The following is a 20234-nucleotide window of genomic DNA, read 5'->3' on the forward strand; positions in this document are numbered from 1 at the left end:
TCCATGGCAAAGATTTGATATCGGCAGGGCGAAAATCCATGCAGGACGGCGGGATGCGTGGCTAAATGTATTCTGGCAATTCAAATAGATCATGATCCCGAAAATTGAGGCACCTCAAACGCAAAAGTCTCTCTGGTGCATTAAATCATTTTTGACCTTTGCGCATCCTGCGATCACTGTCAAACGTAACCAGTTTGTAAAATATTTGTCGGGACCCGAAAGGCGTTACCCTGCCCGTCGATATTGGTCATTCTCGAGAAGTCTGCAACCATATTGATTTTGTCTCACTTTGCACAGCTTCTTATTCTCTCCCACTTCAGGAACACGTTATAGAACTTCGAGACTGCGACAGTAGACAGGCCCATTCAAAAACCACTTACCAACATGCATGTCAACCTACCTCCCTCCTCCCCAAAGTAAACTTTGAATCCCTCCTAAAACTTCTTCCTAACGGTAATCCCTTAGCCAGCGCCATTAAAAGCCCAATTCAATTTGGCGTATAGTTTTTTTTTTTTTCTTTTTTTTCCCCCCCTCTCTCTCTCTCTCTCAATATACGATGGTAAAAACCACTCCCGGCCATCATCCCAGTGTCGACCTGCACACATGCCCTCATAGCTGGTGGGTCCTCTATCAACAACATCTTCGGCAACAGGGATTATTCCAACAAGTTTCTCTTGGATTGGGAGGAGTGAAGTTTTCGAATGCCCTGGGTCTTCACCAAGTGAGTAATTAATAGATCGTGGCGTTGGAAAAAGCCGAACCATTCTTGTAGGTGTTGCCGGATTTGGCACACGGATTTTACCACGCGCAAGGTGTTTGGTAACTATGTCAATGGTGGTGTCATCATGGGAATACAGTAAGCTGCTGCAATAAGAGATTGGTAACGTCGCTCAGATCTCCAACGTTTGCAGTTATCCTAATTTGAATTTTCTAACGATCCCGGTAGGATAGATAATTTGCGGGGCGGAGAGGAGCAGAGATGTCATCATTTTGTTGTCCCTTTGTGTATCAAAATCCAGCCGTTTGACGTTCCGATATTGGTAGTTTGTAGGAAGAGGCAATCGATTTTGCCCTTCTGGAAAAAATCATCAAAATCCGCTTTGTTTAGATCTCCTAGCTGCTCAGCGTAGAATTCGCGAAGCTGCTCTCACTGGATGGAGAGGGATGTTGTAGAAATAGTTGGTGCATTTTATGCCCATGTGGCTGGCTTAATATGCTATTTCATGAAGTGCGTATCATAGTTGTCTGACGAAGAACCCCAGGGAGTATCTTCAGTTGGCCGGCGCATTGGAAAAATGGAGGTGATATTAAGATATTAAGTATACCTGGTTGACGTGCTCTGAGGTAAACCAGGCCCCAGAAGGGAGAGGTGGCAGATATTGGCGCTCTGAAGAAACCAACCTGCCAATAACGACAAGATCAGGGATAACGAATGAGATACCACTGCAACTAGATGGTTCCTTACTCACATCAATATCTCCGCGACTCGCCACTGTTGACTTCTAGGGAGTATAGCTCATGATACTCCGCAAATAGCGAAGCCATGACTCTCCGCATTGCTACCGCTGCGAGGACCAGGTCAGGGCTAAATAATTCACGGGCATGTCCTGTAATATCAACAACCATCCTCAACCTTGGGAGATTAATGAGCCGGAACTCGAGGATAGCAAGAACCGAACCGGCCGCGTGTGACTGTTTGCCAACTTGCGTAAGTTTTGACCATGTTTCACCCGACAATCCCCTTCCCCGCAGTCGAGGCACGCTCAAGAAAATAATGGTGACTTTCTTGAACAGTCCCCAGTTGATGGCACTTTGGCAAAGACTGAATGAAATTCAGTCAACGGATGTTTGTTTCCCTTGAATGTGCTTGTTCTGTGTACTTGTACTGTCGAAATACCTACGATGCCTCGCTCGATCAAGCTAGGAACGGGATGCATGGTTGATGTTGACAAGGCTGGACAAAGGGGATTGTTGCCCTTGCATGATTGTAATTATTGCTTTAGTTCAAATGGTGTTTCCGAGCATTTGGAGGCCTGATGAACGCGCAGCTTCTCACCGGAACAACGCTGAAGCATAACTAACTCTCGGATCGTCTCACCAGCCGACTCTGTGGGAAATATCAAGCGCCATCCTATGCTAAGTTACAACCAAACGAACCGTCCTTCGCTGTAGGCCCCTTCGACCCCAAGGGCTGCTTTTGCTGGTTAATTAATTTCATGTCTTTGGACTGCCGGGACAAAAAATACCTCCTGGACTATCACTGCCTATCACCGCAGCTTGTGTGTTCCTATCATTGTTTCTTAACGTGTGAGACGTCAAAGGCATTAGTTATAATTGTAACTTGGCCTTCATTCCAAACATAAGAACACCAACGACTGTACTAACAAGTATTATTCCTATAATTTTTTTTTAATTTATTTATTTGCTTTTCTAGTTTATTTATTTTCGAGCTGGTATACCCAGTTCGTTGCTTTTGGGCCAAGGTCATCCCTCGCAAAGGATTTAGCCGTTGGAATTTCAACTCGGGCCCTTTTACGAGCAAAGAGCATACGGTTGTTACGGTATGCTTCTCTACTTCGATGACTCGTTAGAAACCGGGCACGTTGCTGATGATTTCTTTTCGCAGCTTGTGGCCAAGTAGGTATAACATGAGAGCTCTGCCATATCCATGAGGTAAAATGTTATCTACATGAGGGCCAACCTACTGAACAATAACAGCGTTTTCATGCCATAGGCATACAGTAACTAACTATCGATTCGCTTCTCGCACACAAGGAAAAACGTCAGAACTCTTCATCTCACGAATAGATTTGTCCCTTCTGGTCTAGAGTACTGCTCATATTTCAATGTCGACATGGGCTGGGAATTCCAATTGCTCTTTACTCTGAGTAGTCAACCTATTGGTATATCTCTAGCGGAGCTGTTCCGCCCGGCTCTGTGTTTGATAAAGTGCTTTCACTCGCCTGTATACGCTAGAAGATTGCCTTTTCGACCTTTGCAGTCCATCTGCCATGATGTGGCCGGCTGTCTCTTCGAATTGTTCTCTTCTGGGATTGTCTAGGGTAAGGAAGTATACAATTCCACTGGGAGAAACGGAACCTGTGCTGAAGACTTTCTCTGGGGTGTAACCGTCTCCAAGGGATGTTCAGACTATATATACTCGTCAATCTCAGCGACAATGGCCCCTGCTGACCAAATCAACTACACAGTTCTCCCTATTTGGAGCTACTCCACTAAGTTTTTTCCTCTTGGGGCGATTGTTGATTTGGCATTTACCTTCTGTATCCGCTGTCATTGGCCTGGATGATGGCAAAATTGCAGCTGCATTACATCTGCTGTATTAGACACTGGGCTTGTGATTGCAACCATAGTCACCCTTTTTGTGACCACTTCACCCAATGTCGAATTTCCCAGTGGGTGGAGAATAGGGCACCCATATTGATGAAACTTTGGTAAGAGAGTTTGTTCTCAGTTTTCATTGAAGGAACTCCGTAAGTGAGGCAGGCTATCTAGAAGAACTAGAGAAAAAGTTGATCAATTCCAGTAATTAGTTCGGGGCTTTGTTTGGGAATCGTCTATACCTATGATTACTCATCATGGGAAACTTACTGCTGATCGTTAGGCGCTGGCTCTAAACCTATTATGGTCGGAAGTGTGGCCAAGATGCAAACGTCACAAACTTCGCCAGCAGTTCCAACCATAGTTCCCCAAGTTCCAACATCAATCTTTCCTGTTGTCGTCAACGTCGGCAGATGCGCAAGTGATAACCATGGATGGATTTGACGAAGAAACATTTAAAAAGTTCTTCCCCAGTGGTTTTGGGAAGCGGGACAAGTCGACTAATATAGCAGCACAGATTGATCGGACCAAACGAGTCGAAGCCAGGTCAAAGTCGCCAGCGGTGCTTGGGGAGAAACCCTTAGTGGGCCTCCTTGATGATAATGATGTACAGAAAACGGGACCTAGAATTGACAAGGGTGATTCAAAACAAGAAGAACATTTAACTTCAGACGCAGACTCAGATAGTTCGGATGAATCTGATGAAGATGAATTCCCGACTTCACACGACCTTACTCTCAAGACACATGACCGCGCTGTGACGACAATCACCCTTGATCCCTCCGGGTCGCGGATGATAACTGGCTCCACAGACTGTACGATAAAGCTTCATGATTTCGCCTCTATGACACCCACCACTCTCCGCGCATTCAAATCGGTGGAACCGTCAGCTAAGAAGCAGTCCGCGGCTTCGGAAATCCATCCGGTCCACGTTGCCAGATTCAACCCACTTTATCCGAGCCAAGTGTTAGTCATTTCCGCGACCCCGCAAGCCAAAATCTTGGATCGCGATGGCGATACGATTGTGGAATTTGCCAAGGGTGACATGTACCTTCGAGATATGCGCAATACCAAGGGGCACATTTCTGAAATCACGAGCGGGACGTGGAGCCCTTCAGACTATAATCTGTGTGTTACGGCGGGGACGGATAGCACGTTGCGGATATGGGATGTCAATTTGGGGAGGTCACAGAAGGAAGTTATTGTGCATCAGTCTAGAGCCGCCGGGTCGGCGGGCAGAACTCGAATGACCGCGGTAGCTTGGGGCACCCCAGTGCAGGGGGGGAATAATGTTCTTGTCGCCAGTGCACTTGATGGAAGTCTAGTGATGTGGGGTGGCAATGGGCCGTTTACGAGGCCAAGCGCTCAGATTCAAGGTGCCCATACGAAAGATACTTGGACAAGTGGTCTGGATATCAGTCCCGATGGCAGATTGGTTGTCACTAGAGGTGGTGACGACACCATCAAACTGTGGGATACGAGAAAATTTAAAAACCCCATCACAACAGTACCGCATACGTCTGGGTCTAAATATTCTCAAAACGCAAATATCATGTTCTCTCCTAGTGGGGCAAATATCGTCGCAGGTAGTGAAACTGGGGACCTGCACATCCTGAATCCCGCAACACTAAAACCTGAGCTTTCCACATCCGTGACGCCAGGCTCTCCGCTTATTGCCGTCCTTTGGCACGAGAAGCTGAACCAAATTATTGCGGGCTCTGCAAATGGAGAAACCCACGTGCTATATAACCCATCACTCTCCCACAACGGTGCTGTACTCGTCATGTCCAAAGCCCCTAAGCGGAGACACGTCGACGACGACCCAAATTTCACCACGGACCTATCCCTCGGCCTATCCGCAGACAGCACAACTGGCCAAATCACCTCAGGTGCCTCCTTCTCCAGTCGACATCCAACAATCGGACTCACTGCCTCAGGACGGTCTAGGGATCCTCGTCGGCCGCATCTGCCCAGTAAGACCCCTTTTGCCAATAGCCAGCCGGACGAAAAACATATAAAGGAAAACATCCCACTCAGCTCGATGAGAGACGAGGACCCACGAGCAGCACTGCTGAAATATGCAGAGCAAGCGGAGAAGGAACCAGTGTTTACGAAAGTATGGCAGGAAACACAGCCTAAGCCCATTTTTGCGGAGTTAAGTGAGGAAGAGGACGAAGGGGAGAAACCCGAGCGGAAGCGTGCGAGGCGTGATTAGAAGGATGACAATTTATTTTATTTTATTTTTTTTTTGTTACCAGATAGATTTTACGGCGACAGGCGTTTCTTTTCTTCATGTGCATCATGATGATATATGGTTTTATCACTCCTTTGGTTTACGGTCTGGTGGATGGTATGCACATTGCCAATGATGGATGCATTTTCACTTGAAAACAAGATACCCGCTTCAATGAAAAAATTACTGTTTCAATTTGTTGAGAGCAGGTTCTCAGATTAGCCGTAGATTTATTAACATATGTGAGCTTTGCTGACGTGCATTGAGATCATTTCAACAACATATTGTTTTATTTGAATGTAATTAAAAAATATTATTCAATAGATAGAGTAGACCATATTAAAACTTATATTTCATTCAAAAAACCGAGATGATAACTAAATTGAGCAGATTAAAATATGGAAGAGAGAAAATTTAATTGTTTGAATTAAGAGTAGTCTGATGAACTTCATGTTCATTAGCAATAGTAGTGATTTGCACCTTTCTGAGAGAGGATTTCAGCTAATTACTGTGAGCTTGATATTCATTATTAACATGGTAGTGAGGCTAGAAGTTTGAGGGAATGCATTGTAGGGAAAAATTTGTTGCATGTAGTTGGTGGTCTGTCACGTTATCTAGTTAAGTAAATCAATCAGAGGATGGATGAGCCTCGTCTTAACCCGCCGCCAACTCTTCAAGGCTGGGAACTCTTCGGAACAACCACAAGCCTCCCATCAAGCATAGGGTCAAGTGGGAATTATAGAACCCAACGGACTCAAGAAAACCATCGTTCATTCGTCCATGACAAAGCAGCCATAAGCAAGAAGCCAATCGGAGATGGCTGCTTAGTTAAGAAGAAAAGTTGGCTTAAATATCTCAACCTCCGCCCTTCGGCCTCTACATCGTCGTATTCATCCTTGCACTTCCACAGCTTTCATCCTACTGTCGTCGTCGAGTAACAGTACAGGATAATGTTTCCTACGTTGCATATGGTAGCTAGGAATCTTCGAACTTACCAATGAAGGCGAAAATAATTGCACAAACACCGTACAGCTCACACGAACGCCGCTATTCACAACTTCCAACTATCCCAGACTGCCAGCTAATGGCTGGGTGGAGATTTCTGTGGTAATCGTCGTGATCAGCTCTCTAGCCAATCTCGATATTGCAGACGTAACAAATGCAAAGTTCTCCCTGGGGAAAGGGGTAAAGCGATCACGACACAGTCCAGGTGGAAAGACCGGGGCTTCAGCTCGAAAAGAAGCTGGGGAAGGGTTCGAGGGGTATAGTTGATATATCTTGCCTCTCGGTTCAGTTTCCTCTTGTCCCAAGTCCTCAGGTCCTGAATATCAGAAAGGGGGCGAGATGGTAAGAGCCAGGGTGCTGATAACCTGCGTCTCCAGCCTTCTCTTCCGCGTTGCCTTCTCTAAGCCGCTATCTCCGCCTGCGATTAATATATCCCGAAGTGGAAATGGTGGGAATGATGGTGGAGATAATGCGGGTGATGGCAGCGGCAACGGTGGCGGCGATGCTATAAGAGAATGGTCGTCTACGATAGGCATTGTTACGGCCATCATTGGCAACATTTTGATCTCCTTCGCATTGAATATCCAACGCTACGCACATATAAGGATTGAGAGGGAATATGACCACAGCCGCCAACGGAATGGATGGAAAAGAACCGTTTCTAGAACTGGGCAAACAGAAACGTTATCTTCGAGTGATTATGACATGCTCACGAACGGAGCGGAGGGCGGGGTTACGGATGTCCAAGGACACATGGACGCTTCTCCGGCAGACACAAATGGCAGAAGGCACAGGAACTCTGAGGAAATATCAAGATTAGGATTCCGTCAATACACGGACGAGGAAGATGGAGGGGAGATGAGCAATTCGTTCGATGATGGCAACCAACGTCCTGACACGCTACAGCAGTCATTTATTTCAGACCGGACTTTAACTCCCATGGAGAAGAGCCAAATTTCCAATGAACGAAAATCATACCTTAAATCACCTTATTGGTGGGCGGGAATAGTCTTGATGGCTATTGGTGAGGCTGGCAATTTCCTAGCTTATGGATTTGCGCCCGCGTCCATTGTCTCACCCCTAGGAGTTGTCGCTTTGATATCAAACTGTATCATTGCACCATTCATGCTCAAGGAGACTTTCCGTCGACGAGATCTGCTAGGTGTTCTAGTTGCTGTTGCCGGCGCAGTAACTATTGTATTCAGCGCAAAAACCTCAGAATCCAAAATAGGTCCCGACGAGATCTGGGACATGATAACGACTTGGGAGTTTGAATTATATCTTGGAGTTACTGTTGCGCTAATTCTTGCATTGATGTGTGCCAGTCAGAGATATGGAAGGAAGTCCATCTTGATCGACCTGGGGTTGGTTGGATTGTTTGGTAAGTATCCAGAAGCCTGCTCTACATGGCGATGAATATCCTCGCAGCTAACAATCTCATTAGGAGGATATACTGCCCTTTCGACGAAAGGAGTCGCCTCTCTCCTTTCCTTTACCCTGTGGCACGTCATAACTTTCCCCATCACATACGCCCTGGTGGCTGTCCTTGCCTTCAGTGCCCTGATGCAGATTCGATACATCAATCGAGCTCTGCAAAGATTCGATTCTACTCAGGTTATTCCTACCCAGTTTGTGTTATTTACCATTTCGGTGATTGTCGGAAGCGCTGTCCTTTACCGAGATTTCGAGTCCACGAGTCCCGAGCGGGCAGCAAAGTTTATCGGTGGCTGCGCGCTCACCTTCCTAGGAGTCTATTTTATTACTAGTGGGAGGACTCGAATCGATGACTCTGATTCTGAATCAGATGAAGAGGAGGCGATTTACCTTGTTAATGGGGAGCGTTACCGAGATAGTGTTGATTGGCAACGGGAAGGAAGTCAAAACCATCCGGAATGGACATTGGATGGAGCCATCGGCGTTGCCGCTCAGGCTGCTGACTCTCGTCCCGGCTCACTTTTTAGTGATGAGAATGGTGATGAAGAAGACGACGGCGACGGGGTACAAACCCCAAGGGCTCCACTGTCTAGTGGTCCCCCTAGTGGTCCCCCTTCTTCGGTGCCATCTATTTCTTCTGGTGAGTGCTCATTATCGCCGTCTGGAGAAATCAGTCCCCAGCCGGTTACCGAAAATCCATGGGCAACAACCCCTGAAGGTCGCGGCGAAGTTGCTGGAGCCGTCAGACCTCAAGCACTTCCTCAATTACACCCTACGACGCAAGTCCTTTTCCAATTTCCTTCTGCGCCAGGGTTGGTTGAATTCGACATCGGTGCTACCCAACACCAAAACCGCTCACACACTCCGTTGCCAAGTACTTCGCCAAATCCGAAAACATCTACAACAGGTCGTCGATTAACATTCTCTCGATCATCGAACATGGAATTACGCAATTCATTCTCCCGACATTTCGCACCCGGGCCACTTCTGACACCCCTCTCAGGAACCCTAAGCGCTGTAGTTGCAGATTCACTTCTGAGAGGGGAAGGCTCCCCACGTAGCCATCGGGAACGAACTTCGTCCAAGAAACGAAAGGGCAAAAATCGAGCATCAGTCCCCTTTGCAATTGGTGAGAGTGCAACAAATGGCCATGTCCAGGACGAAAATCCTCTAGAAAGCGAATACGAAACCGACACCAGCAATACTGGAGCTGAAGGCGACCGACTGCCTTGTAGAGAACATCATCAAAAGTTTCCCCTCCCGGGTTTAAACATCACGGACAGGGCCATTGCACAAGAAGCAGTTCCAACACTAGACCCATCACCATTACAAAAGAAGAAAGATAGCCCACGGACCCGTAGTCTTAATGATTCATTGAGTGGCGGTCTGGGGTGGCTAAATGCCAGCATCCGAGGGAGTCCGACGAAGAAGAAAAGAAAGGCTGGTCCTTCAACGACTGGTAGTCCTGGTGATGATGGAGGGGGAAACGCTAGGTCATCAAGAAGCTGAACACCCCTATCCCCTTTCAACCAAAAACATTCTCCTCTCTCGCGCAAAAATGTGGGGGAAATGGATGAATATATTATAGACGTGTAACACATGACCAGGATGGCCCAGTACACAAATTCTTCTCTGCCGGGTGAGCCTTGTTAGTGACTTCCTACTGGTTTATGTGTTTTATAGGGATGATTCGCTTATATACAATTTCCTTTGGTCCTTTCTGATCGTCCTTCAATTAATTCACTCAACTCTACTTTTGGCGTATGGCATGCATACATCGGGGGCGCAAATTTATCTTGTGTTTTTCAATTGATTTCTGTCTTAATCTCTCTCTCTCTCTCTCTCTCTCTCTCTCTCTCTCTCTTCTTACCCCATGTTTCATTGTGAGATACACCTTTTAATTTTTCCTATTTTACGTCTATTCATACCTCTCTCAGCACAAACAATTGTTTTGTTTTGAATACTCCATACCCATAAGTCTCTGGAAGGGCAGCGAAGGGGAGATATAGCTGCAAATCTGTACAAAACATCAAGCATCAGTAGCACAACTGTTCTTTTACACTTATTCGATAAACTCTTACCATTTCGTATATAGTCTACTCATCCTATTTCACAATTTAAAAGGCTGAAGCTCATCTTGCATAATTCTTTTCCATCAGTGGCGTTTGGATCGGGGATTTTTTTTTTTTTTTGGATAAATATTTATAGCCCCATTGTAACATCTTTCATCCTCATGCGAATGTATATTTTTCTTAGTTTTAAAATTGAAATGGGACTCCGAAAGACCTTTACAAAATCCTCAGAGTGTCATTATTCATGAAAGCTATATAGAAATGGCATGAGGATCATCAAAGTATCGAATCTTTTTCTGGGGTACAGAGGGATCTTCATCTTCAGTCACCTGCAACAGACTTACGCTCAACCCAGAATCATCAGTAACATAAATCCTAATCATCAAGCAAGATTTTGGCGTTCTTATTATTGCTCACCCCCTTTCCCTTCAGCAGAACCAATGCCACCGCCGTCACCGGCACGACTTGTAACTTGCGCTACATCCGCGACCTCAGGACTAGGAGTGGCAGTAACCACCTTCCCCATATCTGTACGTGTCCCTTTCCCGGCTCCATTAGTACCTCCATTCCCATTCCCATTCCCTTCCCTCCGCACCCTAGCCCCTTCTTTCAATTTCTCCCACCGATCCCTATACCTCCCCACTACATCTCTCAGCTTCTCATTCTCACGCCCCACACGCTGCAGCTCCTTTTCCCCACGACGAAGCAACTCTTCCAGCTCCTTTAGTCGTGCCTCATTAGCATCAGAGCTAGATGGTAGCGATTCCCCCGAAACGACGCGTTCCTGTGTTGGTACTGGTGCTGCCCCTGCTGCTGGCGCTGGCGATGATTGTATCCCATGAAGACGCGGTTCATGTGGTACAGCTGAGGATGTGGGAGAGAGCTGCCGTCCAGGGGAAGAGGTGGGTTGGTGCTGCATTGCCTTCAGAGATTGTTGTAATGCCAAGGATGACGACTGCGCATTGACTTCCCACATATGCAGCCGTTTGGAGAGCGTGTCCGACAGGTGTTTCAGCGCTTGGTTTTCCATTTGTAGTTCTTCCATTGTCTTTGTGTTTGGCTGCGTTGCGCCTGATGCTCTGCTCCGTGCTGCTCGTTTTCCGCCCTTGTCTCCTGCTACGGGAAGCAAAGATTCAGGGGTTGGAGGGTTCTCGCGGGCATCAACGAAATCGTCATCGCGGCTGCTGTCTAGGCTGTGTCTGCGGGCTTCCTTTTCGGCTCGAGAGAGAATGCCTGCGTAGGATATCGTTCCACCAGCGGTTGGGACGACGTAGAATGATTCCACCGGGTTTGGCTGGCCGAGTAATCCGTTCAGGCCATCCTTATCTCTGATAGCACGCAGTGCAGCTTTTGAAACTAACCTATTCACATCTGGTTGGTTTGTAAGATAGCTGGGAATATCTGCAGATGCTGGGTTCCGGTCAACTTGGGGATCTGCTGCAGATTTCTGGGTAGAAGTGTCAATGCCAAGGGGTAGACTAGCAAAGGTAAGCGGACCTGAAAGTTTCGATATGAGACCTTCAAATGTCGAATAAAACCGCTGGAATGGCTCATCTGTTGAGAATCCAAACCCAAGTTTAGATGTTAAGGCGTCACTTGGTGCTGGTGGGTTGATCTGCTGCCCCGTAATATCTGCGGGACTCATCCCAGTTGGAGTCCAAGATGGTTTCTGTTTGGATGCTAAGCTTGGACGAGCCTTTAACTCGGTGTCTAGGGAATCGAGGCTTGCTCCATCATGGCTCATCTGCACTGGAGCACCAGCCATTTTGGCCCCAGCATTCTGAGTCGATACAGCGGGTGATGCAGGACTACCTCGAGCAGGATGAGAGGGAATACCACGAGCCGATGCTAAATTGCTTGCTATAGAAGTAGTGTCGCGTTGCACAGGTCTATGCTGAGCAGGGAGACGAGGGGGTGGATTTACGTTTTCTACATAGGAAAACGGAGCCGATGTCTCTCTTCTACCAAGGCTTGGCAAGTCTGACTTGGGAGGTTGGGTTGTTGAAGGCACCGAGAGTACATTTGCACGTTCAGGAGAAGCCTCCGCAGGGTGCTCATGTTGAAATCTAAGGATCTCTGCAAGCCGTTTATGATGTTTTTCGAGAAGTTCAAGTGTTCGCAATGCCTATCATCTTAATATCAGATGGTGTGCTTGGGTGTTTGGTATCAGCAGAAGCTGTGCAAGTAACATACGTCCGGGTCAACCGTGCCTTGTGCTGCAGTTGAAAACTCGACAGCTGCGAGATCATGTTCCTCGCTGGCCGCTACTGGGTTAGATTTGCGTGTTTCGAAGAGGGCATTACGAGCATGGGAATGCGCCTTGAAGGTAGTATTCAGTTAAAATTGCATTCGAGGAATAGATCAGAGGAGGTGATGAGAGTGAACATACTAAGGTTAAGGGAGACGATTCCATAACTCTACTACCTCACTCACTTTCTTCCATACGAGTTTCAGGAATCCGTAGTTTCTTATGGCAAGAAGATAGGCAATCGGCACTACGGGCAAATGAATAGGGGTTTGTATAATTGTGATGGCGTTAAGCTCGAGGCAGCGATTTAATATTGGCCTTGGGGGTGGGATGAAGTCACGAGGATGTTAACCTTAACTAACTGACGTAATTCCCCACCGAGCGACCCACCAAATAAAAATAACGTATAGTTATACAACTTTATAGACTTTTTTAACTTGAAATATCTGCTCTCAACAACCATTAATTAAATTCAATTACATTATTATAGGATTGTATCCTTCTATTCCTGAGCATATTGCAATTGCTGTACTGCGGTCGGGACTCATGAAGCATGATAAAATCTCCCAGGTAAAAGTCATTCGGGATTGAATAACAGCCTGTTCGACAGGCCCAGCAGAACTTCCCAACCCTTCCGCCACGGCCGGCGCAATAAGCAGATGTTCCTGGAGAAAGTTTCCGGTCACAGGTCATTGACGAACTAATTCCAAGATGCGGCAATGTTGACCAACAAAGAAAATTTATCCCCGGTAATGTACTATTCCTTTTTCTCGGAAATACAAGGTACCACTGGCAGGCCAGGAGGTGTGTCGCCGGCTGTGGTCGTCTTTGTTTTGGCATCGTCCTGGGTGTGTAACTGGTAAACTTCCAGGGTGTTTTTTAGATGCAAATGTGAACTTATTGCAATTTCCCAGCCTTGATACCTATTTTCCCCACGGCATTAGTTGGGGCATTACGGTAGTTGGGCAAGTCTTTGAGGAAATACAGTTTGCATGAGTTCTGTGCTTCTGTTCGATAAGACAATAACAGACCGGCCGACTGGTCTTGCAACCTCCCAATAAAGTCCAGGTATACGTGGCGCTGGGTAATTGGACAAGAGCAACATGGATTGCTGGTATCCCATTGCCCTTGGCGTCACAGCTGGTGAAGATCATTCCGGACCGTCCCGTTCGCTAGGTCGAGGTGGCCAAAGTGCTCCGCCGGGTACATGTTTACACTTCCCCTGCGGCAGAGGGTGTACTTATGTAGGGTTGGCGTTTGTCGTCGCTTTTTGGTAGTTTTAGTTACAGATTACGTTAATACAGAATGCTTAAAAATGGCCTGACGTGGCAACAAGGGCAACAGTGACACATGAACCTGGAGGTTCCAAAACAAGTGGTGACAATCACACTGCGCCTTTATTAGCTATCCAAGTGTTGGGTGGGACGGCCCAGAAAAGCATCGCACTGACTGGATCCCATTTGCTCTGCGAAAGCAAGCAACAAAGAGCAGGATAATTGCCGATGAGTCCATGGACACCAGGGCTAGGTCGAGAAACCTTTCAAAGCACTCCATACATTTCGTGCATTTAATGAAGCGTGCTGGACTCAGGAGGTCTGCAAAATAAGCATTTGCCTTCTCCTTTCCCTTTTCTTTTCTTTTCTTTTACTGTGAATTACCAAAGGGTGAGCTGGCCAATAAATGAAAAAGAAAATCATACCAGTCTGGGTAGACTAGTCGCGAGGCCCCTTTTCAGCGTACAAGTCATGCGCAGTGTTCTTCGGTCCAACTCTTTTAATGCGTGTCTGGTTAACCAAACCTTTGACAGGTTATCCCAGTACATTGATGCTGACTTGCTGAGCTTCTGTCTTTTCAACTGATATCGCGATATGTTGTATGGATGTGACTCAGGATGCTGACGCTTACGAGATGGGTTGGAGGTCACTGAACGAGGCATATGGTGACCGCCGTAACTTTTTGGTTTCAATGTAGTACCAGTATACATCGAGGGCCCGAAGGGGCAGAAGTTGTTTTTATTTACTGCTGCGCAAGGATCGCAGAATCACCCCAGGCGCTTGAGTGTTGCGAACGGCCAATCGTTGATCACTAGAAGTAACACTCAGCGAGCGCGTGATATCGTGCATCGAGCACGACAGGGCGGATAGAAGTTGATGCAAACTATGATTAGCAATGCTGCATGGAGTTAATACTCTGTCAGTCTTCCCGGAAAAATACTCTGTTGCTGCTTGATGGCTTCGATGAGATTTCCCGGGAGCGCAATGCCTCGGGAATCGGTTTGGCTGAATTGTTTAACGATCTACTCAAGGGCGAAATGCAGTCATTACTTCTCGTCTACTAACCTGCTTCCATTTTGATCTGGAGTTGGAAACAGGAGTAGAGCGACCGGAAGAGCAGGCCAAAGATCGAGGGGATTCGTTTCTGGTGGGCCTGGATGGGCATACAAAAACCGTGGCCATGGAAGCAAGCGGAGAGGGGCAGGAGAAGGGGAGTGGGTAGATTTGAGAGGGAGCAGGCCATGAGATCACGCGCGCGCGGTAAGGCCCAAACCCGCGGCCAGGAGCAGAACGATATTAACAAGTCCAGTTAAAAAGCTGGTTTGAATACCCTCAAATTTAACGATCTCTATATAAAGTGTAAAGCAGATATCTAAGAAATTAATAGTATTCATCAAATTCAAATCATATTTACTGTTTAATTCAACAGATATAAGCTAATATTAAAACTGTGAAAATACTATATTTAAATATTGTAAAAAATAAAATAAAACTATCATGAAATTAAAAGAAAAATTTTCATTCTTACTGTAGATTCAATTAAATATATAAGATAACTGTTATGACTATATAGAAAAAAAATATAACAATTAATTTATTATAAACTTACTATGAAGATAGATAATTTATTAAGTTATTTAATTTATTTTTAATATTATTTAATTATTAAAACTATTGTTTAGTATTTATTGATTTATTAAATTAGCTATTCTAATTATTATCTTTTAAAATAAGATAAAAAGAATAATACTTATTTATATATATTAAGATTTTTAATAATTATTATTCGAAAATTTTAAAATTAAAAAAAACTTACTATATTATAGTATTTATAGTTAAAGAATGATAACTTTAAAATAATCACATAGAACTTTATTATAAATTTAGTCTTATTAAAGTTATAGTAAATATTTTTATTTTACATTTCTATATAAGTAATTAAAATTTTCTAATAACTTATTTTAAAACATTTAATTTAATTTATTTATAATTATAATAGTAAAAATCATAACACTAAAACTAGTATAATATTTAATTGATTTTAAAATATAATTTTTATTAATATAAATAATTATTTTTATTTTAGATATATACAGTTAATAATTATATTATCTATCAAGTTATACTTATATTTTGATTATTTCATATATTTAATATAATACACAATTTAGAATATATAGTTATATAGTCTTATCTTAAAATAATATAATATTTATAAAGATATATCATAGAAATTACAGTTATATATACTTAATTTAGTAAAAATTCATCAAATTAAAAAGAACAGATAAAATAAAGTTAATTAGTAAAAGAAAATAAAATAGTAGAAAAGTAATTATATTAAATTTTTTAAAAAGAAAATCTCAATAATCTTTAACAATGAAATTAGAATAAAAGAAGTAATAATAATAGAAAATTATATATATCAATAAAGCAATGATAACAAAAGAAAAACATTTAAAAAAAGATAATCTTTAAGCTTTAATATTTATTAATAGTATAAATTAAATAAGATTTCATTTTATTTTAAAATTTATTCTTTAGTAGTAGCTTTTTTATTTTTATATAGTTAATTAAACCCTTTACTCTCAGTTTAGTTTTAAAGACAAAGAGTAAATTTAACTGTTTGATAAAATATTTTTTATTGATTTCTTTCTAATATAATTATTTAATATATAGTTCATTAAGATATGATCTAAATTTTTAACTAAATTACAAAAATCTTATTTATTTAAGTCTGTGAAATCTTTAATTCTTTTTAAGTAGAATTTATAATAATCATGTTTAGATTTTAAATTATAATATAGAGGAGATAGTTTTTTTCTTATATTTATTTAAAAAAAATTTAATTTAATTTCATTTTATTTCTTGCATATTGAACATTTTTTTCTTTTAAAACATGGTTTATTTATTGAGATATATTTTTCTTATCTTTCTATCAATATAAGATTAAATTTTTTTTATGTTATTTTATAATTTTTAATATCATGATTTACTGCTAAACTTACTTTTTTATCATTTATATAAGCTGAATATTTTTATCTCTAGCTTAATTTTTTTCTCTATTTGTTAAATCTTATATTTTTTAAGTTTTTTTAACTATTATTTAACTGTTTAAAAAAGATTTATATATTTTTAATAGTAGAATCTTTAAGGAAAAGTTTATAGATTAGTTGTAAATACTTTTTGAAATGTATAATAGATGTGCTTCTGAATGTGACTTCAGTACTTTTCTATAAAAAAAAGAATAAATTTATTAAAAAAAAAATAAATCAGAATAAAGAATTTGATTAATTAATTTATTATGGAGTTAAAATAATAATTTTTTTATTTAAAAATATTATAACTATTGCATTGTTGTTCCAGTGCAGTTGTTTGTAATATAGATTAAGATTAATTCACTCTACTCTGATTCTCAACCTCTTCATATTCAATTGCTTTTTCATTTCAAATTCTCAGTTTAGTATTTTCATTGCAAGCTATTTAGTTAGATGAACTGAAGCTTTGTTTTGTTATCATTTTGACTTTAGACTGAGCCATGGCAACTATAACAATACTTAATATAGATGACACACCTCAAGATCTTAGATCTTAAAGATTAAATAAATAACTATTCAGTAAATTTAATATATAAAATAATTATTTTAGTAGTTTCTTTTCTCATTAAACTATTTATATACTAATTTCAATAACTAGATCTCATATATTTTTTCTTTTTTTTCTTATCTATAGTAAATATATTTTAATATTACTTTTTTATAATAGTAATATAAATCATATTATAATTATAAGTTTTAATAATTTGATTAAATTCTGCTATTAGACTTTAGAAGATTTTTTTAAGATTTTATTTTATAACTAATATTTTTAATTTTATTTACCTGCTCATATAATTGATAAAAATTATTAGATGTTTATAAAATTTAGAATAACTTTAAATTACTAAATCAGCTAATTGAGAAATTAAAAGTTCAGAGTTGAGAATTCACTATTAAATAATAAGATCAAATTTATATAATGTTATATCAGTGACTCTAAAGTTAGTTTAATTATTATAAGTTTTGAAGGTTTTCATATGATCTTTAGAATAAGTATCAAAGAAAAATTATTCCTTTTTAATTGTATTAGACTCAAGTCATATATATTGTTTCATTAAGCTCTTACGTGCTTATTTTAAAACTATAAAACATATATATCTTATAGACTATAAAAGGTAATATAAATATATTAACATGTAGAGAGAAATATTTCTATTTTTATTACTGATATGATCAAACTCTGAGATAAGTTGACTGCTATGCTCATTTAAAATAAGAAAAATAAAGTAATCATTCAATAAATTTACTACTGAGATAAATAGCTTAATAAGTTATTTAATTTGTCACTAACTGATTTATTATTTCATCTGTAATTAAGTTTTTAAAGTTATTATAAATTTTTTAGTTTTTTGAAAGTTTATCAAATCAGTCTTTCTGAATAGCCTTTCTCTTAAAAATAATATAGAAGATTAAGACCTAATATGATACATTAACTATCTCAATCATAATAACTCATTTTTGATTTTTAGATTGTAGAAGCTTTGTCTGGTCATACTAGTGATAATTTTAGTAATGATACATAATCTCATTGAAAACCAGTTTTATCAAATTTGTATATATCTTCAGTCTGAATCTCATACTTAGCAAATACATCTCTCAGAGTTTTGAATCATCTTTAAATAACTCTAGTATACTCATATTTGACTAAGTCATAATTGTAATAATGGGAATAACAATATTAAAGCTCTGGACAACATTTAATTAGATTTGACGCTTAGTTCTTTCCCACTCAGGAGGTAGTTGAAGACTGAGATGGGAGATAAGAATATAATTAGCCATATTCTCAATAGATGCTGGCTGAGGAGGTAACCCTTGTTTAGCTAGATTCAACAGTCATTGAGCAATCCTATCCTCTTCAGCCTGGGTTAATTTAGTTGAATTCGCGCGTAGGGAGGGGCTTTGGCTAGTTTATCTTGGAGTCAGCAATGAAGAGTAGTATATGAAATATCAAATACACGAGCAGCTTCATGGACAGAGGTTATATCTTGGGTCTTAATAGTGGAAATAGCAAGTTCAATTCTTCGCTCTATTTCTATAGAGTTTCCTGTATTTTTATTGCGATTTGGTGGCAATTTAGGTTGTAGTGGCCTAACTAGAGAATAGAAAGGAAATTTGCATTTGATGAGCCACTGGCTTGGGTGGGGGTCTCCGCAGCGGCCTTGAAAGGTTGTCCATTGCGATCTAGATCAGTATCAAAAATATATTATTTGGATATTGATAGTTAACATAATGTCAATCGCGATTCAAATTGCACTTTCATAGTGCCAAGATTGTTGACGATACAAAGTGATAACAGAGAGTGGTTATTTTGCAATCTCTTGCAGAACATTCCTGTTTCAAACTCATGGAATGGCTCAATTGCCGTCCCTCAAAGCACGTCAGTCCCAGTGAACACAACACGTGCAGTCTCGCCGTCTTTGATGGCCCCTCTTAAGATCAAGACCGCAAGGCGGTTCAGGACCTCTTTCTACCTGACAGATCTTGTGAAACACAAATGACTATCAGGATCTCTAGGAGAACAGAGGCGAATCATGACTTTCAACTGTATTCAAATTAAAAATAGACCGTCGGAGCGACATAAACCCGGAGGCCGAGAAGGACGTCAAAGCCTAAAGTTTGGGCTCACAGTAAGACAGCCAAGCGAGCCAGATCCTGTAATTGTATTCGTATTTCCAATACCCCTAAATTTTATATGACGGTAAAATACGTCCTTTGTCGTAGTTCCACCCAAATCTTTCTCTACAGAAGAAGAATTACTAGTTCAATGGATAATCTCCATGGATGTGAGAGAGGTCAGTCTCTCTGTTGAAAATGTATGAAATATGGCAGATTTACTACTCTCTACCCAGATTACAGCTACTGTGGATGAATGCTGGGTTAATACTATAGAGAGATACGACAATGTGAATGAGAATATCTACAACTTTGATGAGATTGACTTTCAAATGAGAGTTATATCAACAGTCAAGATGATGACTGAGTCTGAGAATCATGACAGACCAGTGCTTTTACAGTCAGGAAATTGAGAATGAGTGACTGTTATTAAGAGAGTCAACTCAACTAACTAAGAGATGCCAGCTGGCCATGCATAGTGCTGCTTTCTTAGCAAAGGAGAATAAGAAGCTAAGAGCTGTAGTTGAGGAGGAAAAGTGTAAGAAGCAAGCTCATACATTTATAGCCCAGATTGGAGCATTAACAGCTAACTAGGGCTCAAGCAATTGATCAAACTGTACAAAGTGGGGGTAGAGGATTCGAACCGGCTGTCTAGAAAGCGAGCTCCACCACGATGCAGCAAGTGTAATATACTGCTAGAACCTGCCAACAGACCTACGCTACGGTATAGATCTATATAAATTATGAGAAATTTATAGTTTGGTGGTTGCTTAATTCCTCAAATTGTTAGATTTGAGTGGGGTTGGTGGGTGATTAGGAAAATGAAGTGATTACTAAGGTGATAGACGAACTAACCACGTTGAGTTAACTAGTTATCCACTCGATGATTGATAAGCGGCAAGGTGCCACTGGCGGTTG

At 41.3% G+C, this 20234-nt stretch overlaps 6 protein-coding genes across 6 annotated transcripts; 3 read left to right on the forward strand and 3 right to left on the reverse strand.

Annotated features, from left to right (window-relative positions):
* Nucleotides 1-1470: 1470 nt before the first annotated feature.
* PADG_02613 (uncharacterized protein) lies at nt 1471-3701 on the reverse strand (the record flags this gene model as incomplete). The annotated part of the gene is made up of 11 exons (XM_010759754.1): nt 1471-1822; nt 2158-2191; nt 2247-2287; nt 2460-2571; nt 2706-2745; nt 2803-2877; nt 2972-3083; nt 3161-3188; nt 3277-3299; nt 3376-3447; nt 3610-3701. 11 exons carry the CDS (start codon nt 3699-3701, stop codon nt 1471-1473), a joined length of 981 nt encoding a protein of 326 aa, XP_010758056.1.
* A 68-nt stretch (nt 3702-3769) lies between these two features.
* On the forward strand, nt 3770-5554 carry PADG_02614 (uncharacterized protein; the record flags this gene model as incomplete). Its single annotated transcript, XM_010760232.1, has 1 exon — nt 3770-5554. One exon carries the CDS (start codon nt 3770-3772, stop codon nt 5552-5554), a length of 1785 nt encoding a protein of 594 aa, XP_010758534.1.
* Nucleotides 5555-6916: 1362 nt separating this feature from the next.
* PADG_02615 (uncharacterized protein) lies at nt 6917-9520 on the forward strand (the record flags this gene model as incomplete). Its single annotated transcript, XM_010760233.1, has 2 exons — nt 6917-7958; nt 8022-9520. The coding sequence occupies 2 exons, from the start codon at nt 6917-6919 to the stop codon at nt 9518-9520; spliced, it is 2541 nt and encodes an 846-aa protein (XP_010758535.1).
* A 969-nt stretch (nt 9521-10489) lies between these two features.
* PADG_02616 (uncharacterized protein) lies at nt 10490-12496 on the reverse strand (the record flags this gene model as incomplete). The annotated part of the gene is made up of 3 exons (XM_010759755.1): nt 10490-12208; nt 12277-12402; nt 12473-12496. 3 exons carry the CDS (start codon nt 12494-12496, stop codon nt 10490-10492), a joined length of 1869 nt encoding a protein of 622 aa, XP_010758057.1.
* Nucleotides 12497-13735: 1239 nt separating this feature from the next.
* Nucleotides 13736-14267, reverse strand: PADG_11454 (uncharacterized protein; the record flags this gene model as incomplete). Its single annotated transcript, XM_010760623.1, has 2 exons — nt 13736-13926; nt 14072-14267. The coding sequence occupies 2 exons, from the start codon at nt 14265-14267 to the stop codon at nt 13736-13738; spliced, it is 387 nt and encodes a 128-aa protein (XP_010758925.1).
* Nucleotides 14268-19525: 5258 nt separating this feature from the next.
* Nucleotides 19526-19729, forward strand: PADG_02617 (uncharacterized protein; the record flags this gene model as incomplete). The annotated part of the gene is made up of 1 exon (XM_010759756.1): nt 19526-19729. One exon carries the CDS (start codon nt 19526-19528, stop codon nt 19727-19729), a length of 204 nt encoding a protein of 67 aa, XP_010758058.1.
* Between the last annotated feature and the right edge of the window lie 505 nt (nt 19730-20234).

The sequence above is a fragment of the Paracoccidioides brasiliensis genome (genome assembly GCF_000150735.1).
Source record: "Paracoccidioides brasiliensis Pb18 unplaced genomic scaffold supercont2.3, whole genome shotgun sequence".
Taxonomy (NCBI): domain Eukaryota; kingdom Fungi; phylum Ascomycota; class Eurotiomycetes; order Onygenales; family Ajellomycetaceae; genus Paracoccidioides; species Paracoccidioides brasiliensis.